This window comes from Rhinopithecus roxellana, chromosome 8 (assembly GCF_007565055.1).
Source record: "Rhinopithecus roxellana isolate Shanxi Qingling chromosome 8, ASM756505v1, whole genome shotgun sequence".
In the NCBI taxonomy this organism is placed as follows: domain Eukaryota; kingdom Metazoa; phylum Chordata; class Mammalia; order Primates; family Cercopithecidae; genus Rhinopithecus; species Rhinopithecus roxellana.
Genome location: NC_044556.1, coordinates 56,904,929 through 56,911,818, shown reverse-complemented (window position 1 = coordinate 56,911,818; position 6,890 = coordinate 56,904,929). Strand labels below are relative to the sequence as shown.

The following is a 6,890-nucleotide window of genomic DNA, read 5'->3' as shown; positions in this document are numbered from 1 at the left end:
TACGACTCCAAACTCCAGTGTTGAAATGGAGTTTGGTATGCTCCCCTGACTCAAACTGAAACCACTATAGCATAAGAAAATTAAGAAACAAGGGGCATATCCGTCAGAAACAACCACATGAACAGTCAGGGACCACAGCTGTGACTCTGCAATCTTTTCTAAACCATCACTCACTCTAGAAGAGTGGCACCTAGAAGAGTGACTATTGGAGACATGGCTGTACATTGTAATCATTAAGGAGGTTTAAAAGTAATGATGCCTGAGCCTCACCACCAGATAATCCAACATAATTATCTGGTTACAGCCTAAGCAACTGGATTTTTGAAAGTTCTCCAGGTGGTTCCAACATTCACATCCAAAGTTGAGAATTGCTGGCCTAGAGAGTCCCTTGCATGTCTCTATGTGTTTGGTGAATGCCAGTAGGATGTAAAGTTACATCTAAGGGTGTGCATGACTATAGAAGAGATGGAGGTCAGAGAAGAACTTTGACAATATGGCACAATTGTATTCATGCTAAGGCTGAATAGGATTTCTATGTGCAAGCCATTCTCCTAAGCACATAAGAACAAAATAAAAAGTAGGGTGATTGCCAGTGGATCTGCAATGGTAGCTAACACTGAATATATGGCATCCTGGAATGACTTCCCCATAAGAAAAAACACACACATCCCCACACCCTCCCTCTTGCGCTAGGGGTATAAGTGTAGGGTGTAAGCTTCTGTTGCATGTAGAAGTGGTTACAGTGGTTAGAAGCATAGAGTTGAGTAGCCAGACTGCCTAGGTTCAAATCGTAGCTCTGAGCAAGTTAATTAACCTCTCCAAACCTCAGTTTTCTCATCTGTAAAATGAGGACTATAAAATATTACATAACTCATAGGATTGTCATTAAACAAGTAAATACATCTAAAAGATTTGCAACAGTACCTGGCATGGTAAGAGCTCAGTAAGTGTAAGAAGTTTTTGTTTCTGTTTTTGTTTTGTTCTAAGATTGTGTGTGATCTTCCCTGTGTGATTAAGCAATTATCATCCTAGGGGCAGTGATGAGACTTTGGAGATCACTTATCTGTGTGTATGAAGGGCATAGGACAGAAGGGTCCACACTGAATGAGGCCTGAAAGAATGCACCAGAAGTAGGCCAAGGGGATGACCTGGGTACAGATGCACTAGATGCTTCTTTAAAGGTGACCACCTGCCTGCAAGCTTAGTGGGAGCCAGGCATGTCCCTGGGGTAAGAAATCTGAACTGTCAGGAAAACACTACAGTGATAGCTCTAAAAGCAAATGGTACAAAAGGGCTTGTGCTCTTGCATATTCCTGAGCGCTAATCCCAGAGAATCTACTCTAGGAGGACTGGGGTCAATGAATCTATACTCAAACACCCCAGATGAAAATGATGTCTGTAATCAACAGACTATAAGTGATCACTGGGCCAGGTGATCCAGGAAATTTGAGCTAGGAGTCTGCGTTTTCTGAAGGAAAAGGCTTGTTAGCCCACTTAACCTACGTTCTAGTACAGAAGAAATGAAAAGATGCATAGATGAAATAGAGACAGGGAGCTGAAGAGAATGAATCCAGGCAAGTATGACAACCCATCTGAGACTAGTGGGCAGTTGTCCTAGGATAAAACTACCCAGAAATCAAAGTAGTGCTTCTCTTTTCCCTGGGATTCTAGTGGTCAGAAATCTATACTTTGGAAATCTGATCTAGGTGGTGGTGGTGGTTAATCGTCCAGAGCCATTTGCTTCCTTTGTCAATCTTTGCTTCCCTGGGGCACATCAAACTTGAGGATAGTGAAAGCATGGGGGAGAATATCACAGATTTAACATTCTACTTACTTTGTCAGCTGGGACTCCAAATCCATTTCCATCAGATCCTGGTCTCACTTTTGAGGCAGCCTGTAGTCTCTTCTCCGGGGCCTGGATAAACCAGGTGTCATCACAGAGGTGGCTTCTCATCCACTCACCTGGCCTTACATGCAGCCCATTCTTAAGACTGTTCTCTCCATGACCATCTCTTTTTGTAAAGTGTGCGAGGCTTGTTGCCTAGCCAGTGAACTAATATTTTTTTCTGACACAGGGAGATTTAGGTTTCTGATCTGCACATCACTATATTGCATCCCACACTAAGTCACTTACATTAGGGTCGGGCCTGGCCCTAACCCTTATACCAACGTGGCTATTTTCAGTTCCAAAAAGAAAGTGTTCTATCAAGTAGCAGCCTCCATCATCTCTGATTCATACTATTGGTCTACTTTCTCTTATTTGGCCTGTAAATGCACCACAGTATCTCTTCAAGCACTAGGCCACCACCCCTCTTTCACCTCCTTTCTATTATCAGTTTTATAGACCATTTGCCCCTATGTCTTTTTAACTCATTTCCTGAGGCCTGATTCTACTTCTGGAAAAATTGGATCCATGGTCCCTACTCTATCAGAAAACCAGTGCTGATGACATGGCTTTATTAGCATCAGCTAGAAGTGGCCACGGTGGATGCTTGATCTTACTCTCCACTTACTGCAAAAAAAAAAAACCATTGCTTAGAACCAACATGCCCAAATCAGAATCATCTTTGGCAGATGTCATCTAACATTTAATTGGATTACATCTAATAGCTCTATATGGTACGACAATTCACCAGTTACCTGGAAATACATTTTCCAACAAGATTACATTGATGTATCCACCAGTAGGCTAAATTACTTAAATTTAAACATCCTACGAATGCTTTGTTAAGATTTGTTAATGTTCTCTGAATGCAAATACCAGGTGTTCTCAAATTATTAAGGCCAGAGGCTGTCTACTACATTATGTATAGTAAGATGCAAGCAATTGAATTCTGAAGAAAATATTAGCTCAACCCACATCGCTGGGGAGTTGGGATGGCCTTTTATAATTAAGACATATCTGGATTATTTAACTAGAAAAGAGTATCCATCCTCTCTTCTGCTTAGCTGAATGTGAGGATGGATGGATCTGCCCTAATTGGACAACAGAGAATATTTGCACTCTCCTTTTTGTCTGAGAATGTATCCTTAACTTCTGTGCTTACAAATGGTTATCAGAAGTCAATCAGAGAAGTCAATATTCATAAATAATGGCTTCAAAGATTCATCCTTCTAACATTCCAAACTTAATTCTTAGCAAATGAGAAACTTCAGCTGCTGCCAACCGAGATAAATTCTACCAAGTTGTATTTTTATGGCGTATAATGAATCTACATTTATGGATATAATACAAAATGGCTTAATAAGAATAAGAGCAGAAAACTGTTATAAGAGCTTACTATGTGCCAGGCACTGTAGTAAGTGCTTTGCTTGCATGACCTTCTTTGATTCTTATTGCAATCCTTTGAGCTATTTACTATTATTTCTCCTGCTTTGTAGGTAAGAAAACTGAGGCATAAAGAGGTTATATTACCTAAGGTCACATAGCTAGTAAGTTGTAAAGCCAGGATTTGAACCTAGGCAGTCTGATTCCAGAACTTCTGGGCTTAACTAGTTTACCATATGCCTTCCCTAGGTAACCATTTGATATGCAGGAAGCCCCATAATTCATTTCTGGCTGTGGTCTTTATGGAGTAACTTCTACTGGTCACTTAGTACTGAAAGACCGTGTTGAAGGACACTTCTGGAGGAAGCCAGCTGCTGTCATCTTTGAGTGGTCTGTTTCTACAAAGAACCGGAACCAACTGGGACAAGTGCATTCCAGTCACTGAACCTGGCATCAGATTCATGGATCTCAATGATCTTTAGTTTTTGCTCCCAAATTGGAATAATGATAGAATGAGAGTATTAAAACCCCCACAACTGGCCATACATGAATGGCCAGCTGTCTCAAAAGAGGGACTGTGCTTGTCAGAGGGAATCCCTTCAGGGGACTCTCGGGGACAGGTTAAAGTGCCATGGACATGTTGTGTAACGGGCAGTGTAAAGTTACAGGGACTTGGTTTCAAAGGCCATTACAGAAGTTAGTCACAACCTCTACAGCAACCATCAGAAAACAGCTTGGACTCGCTCAAGTAAACAGGGGCTTTATTGGCTTATGGACCTGGGCAGTCCAGGTGTAGATCTGGTTCTGGACAAGGCTGATTCAGAGACTCCATGTGGTCAAGGCTCTGTTGTTTGTCAATCCCTTGGCTCCTCCACTTCCAGTTTGGCTTCTGTCCTCACAGTCTCTCTCCATGTGGCAAACAAGATGGCTACTGGTGGTCCCAGGTTCATGTCCTTTCAGATTGGAAATCCAGCAGCAAGAAGATGTCTCACTCCCAAAGGCCATAACTCAATCCTTGGAAAGGCTATAATTGGTCCTGCTGGGAACACATAACTATCCAACTATCCTCCAGATAGGGAGCTGGGGAGATGGGAGATGAGCTACTCTGACAGGACCCCCTGTGGTTCATGTCCACTCTTGCGGCCTGGGTATATTGGGAATGAGGGGTTGAAGAAGGAATTCGCAGCCCCACAAGGTTCATGTGGAAAAGGGGAGGAGTTTCCCAGAAGAGCCATAAAATTAAGAAAGCACTGCGAGCAAACGAAAACCATTGTTATGTAAGTTCTTGGCAGTAACAACATATTTATACCTAGTGCCTCATTTTGCTCTGGAAAAAAAAGCAGACCTTCTCTGCTAGGGCAATTCTAATGGCCTTTCCAGTGTGCTTTGAGAAAAATGGAGGAACGGTGCAGTGTTGCTGGGCTTCCCATTTCAGGAGACCTGGGTCCAGCAGTTCCATGGCATGATCATGAGCATTCTGGACCCAAACTGGAGACCTGGCCAATGTCCTGATTCTGAGACTGAAGAGCCCTGTAAATGTGGGCAATGCCCTCCTGCTTTCTGGGGGTCCTGGGCGGGGAATTAAATAGAAGACCAGCACTTCCTTCTCAGTTCTTGCCTTGTGACATTTTTTTAAAACATCATTTCTCCTTTCTGGGTGTCAGTTTTTTCATCTATGTGAGGGTAAGACATTATCTCCAAGATCTGTCCAACTTAAAAAGAAATAAAAATGAAAACAAAACGCCTCAAATTCTGATTCTTTTGGACAAAGTTTCCCAGCATAGTTAACGAGCTCCCAGACCAGACACTTTACCTCCATTCTCAGGTGCTGAGGAGGGTGGAACAGGCCTGCAATGCATCTAGGGGAACAAAGGCCCAGAGACAGCCACATGGGAACCGTGCAGTGTGAAAAACCGGGAGGTACCAGAGACAGAGATGTGGGGCGCATGCGGTGTAAAAAACCGGGAGGTACCATCAGGACCACAGCTGGGGTTTGATGAACACTTCACCTTGCACTTCATACTTCAGTGCCCGCCAGTACAGCACATTAGGACTGAAGGGCCCGCCAAGATAGACGGTGTTAATCTCATCTGGTGACAGCACAAAGTCCCACATGTTCACATTTCCAATGTCTCCCACCAGGGACTGCTGTGTTTCAAAGCTCCCACCGAAGGAATCCTGCTCCTGCCCCAAGATGATGCTTGCATCTTCCCCCACAGTGTATCCCCTCTTCAGACTCTTCCTTACCCTGGGCTTTCCATCCACCCAGAACTCCACAATCCCCGAGGCGGACTCCCAGCTTGTACAAATGTGTACTGGAGCTACTGTGACTTCAGGAACCTCGAATAATATTTCAGACCCACCCACTGTAAAACTGTATCCTATATCCTTAGACCAAAATATGAGAATCTCATTATTTTGTCTCTTGGTGGCATAAGAGAAAATACTGTACCCACGGGTTGAGGAGAGCTCCGTGTAGAAGTGGAGGCACACAGTGAAGGCTTTGAGAGGCTTCGTTAACTGTGCTTTGAGGGTTACATAGGAATTATCCGACTCTTTGGGAAACACAAAAGCCTTCATCGACATGTCTGTGAGCCAGAAAAATAAGCAAATATGAGAGGTTTCTCAGATCACAAAGATCTATCCCCTCACTTACGTATAGAGTTTAAAGTTGAGAAACAGACTGACCCCTTCTCCAGTTACACACACACATCACACACACACACACACACACACACACACACACACATCATGATGGGTGCTCCACTGTTCTGTTCATACAGTCTTAGACCCCATCCCCATACCTCAGATCAAATCTCTCCCATAGCCTGGGGTGGCCCTTACCTCTCTGGCCAAAAGCATGAGAGAGGCTGGTCAAGACCAAGAAACACAACAGCTTCTCCATGGTCACGCCCTGCTGCCAGTGATACAAGGACCTGAATTCACTCCTTTGGAAAAGATGTATTCGGCTGAAAGTTCAGGGGCTAGAAGTCCTAGATCTCTTGCCTCAGAGCTACCCCCTCCTGCCTGGATTTATATCCAAAGCAGTAAGGGAGTTTGTGCCACTTTGTAAATAATTTTCCGTCATTGCCTGTTGGGGCAAGTGTCAGAGCTTCGGGAAGAGAAGAAGCAAAATTATTCCAGAACAGAGAAATCAATGTGGGTTATTTATTACAAACTCCTATGACTACTGAATTACCAATTCTTTGTGACAGGAAAAATGAAGAAATCTCCCAGGGTTCCACTTTGGCTATCTATCCTGAGAAAATAATGGGAAATGGTAACATATTAAATGAGTGGCCATCTGGGTGCACATGGTAGCTGCCTCTCCAACACCCACTTCAGCCCAAGTCATAGAGTTTGACGAAGGAAAGCTGACAGCTTCTGGATATAGATATTTTCACTAACCTCTTTCAGAATTTGCTTATTTACAGATTGGGAAACGAGGAAAACAAACATGCCCTTCCCTGAGTCATGGACACATTTTCTCAGCCAACTGATTATACTTATTAAGAGCTCTCTAAACATCTTGGCACTAAATGACAGCCCTGACAGTAAAAGTCCTGTGAAATGTGTGCTGATCACAGACATAGCATTATGTCAGAGTTTCTTCCAACATTTT

At 43.4% G+C, this 6,890-nt stretch overlaps 1 protein-coding gene across 1 annotated transcript; it reads right to left on the bottom strand.

Moving 5' to 3' along the window:
• Positions 1-4,012: 4,012 nt before the first annotated feature.
• On the bottom strand, positions 4,013-6,300 carry CRP (C-reactive protein). The gene is made up of 2 exons (XM_010360790.2): positions 6,113-6,300; positions 4,013-5,856 (listed from the first exon to the last, which is right to left on the bottom strand). Exons 1-2 carry the CDS (start codon positions 6,171-6,173, stop codon positions 5,243-5,245), a joined length of 675 nt encoding a protein of 224 aa, XP_010359092.1. The 5' UTR covers positions 6,174-6,300; the 3' UTR covers positions 4,013-5,242.
• Between the last annotated feature and the right edge of the window lie 590 nt (positions 6,301-6,890).

Bases quoted from the DNA above. Each gene is read 5' to 3' on its own strand.
- CRP (XM_010360790.2), bottom strand. From the start codon at position 6,173: ATGGAGAAGCTGTTGTGTTTCTTGGTCTTGACCAGCCTCTCTCATGCT. The intron at 5,857-6,112 runs GTAAGGGCCACC...TCTGGCTCACAG, and splicing joins TCATGCTTTTGGCCAGAGAG to ACATGTCGATGAAGGCTTTT.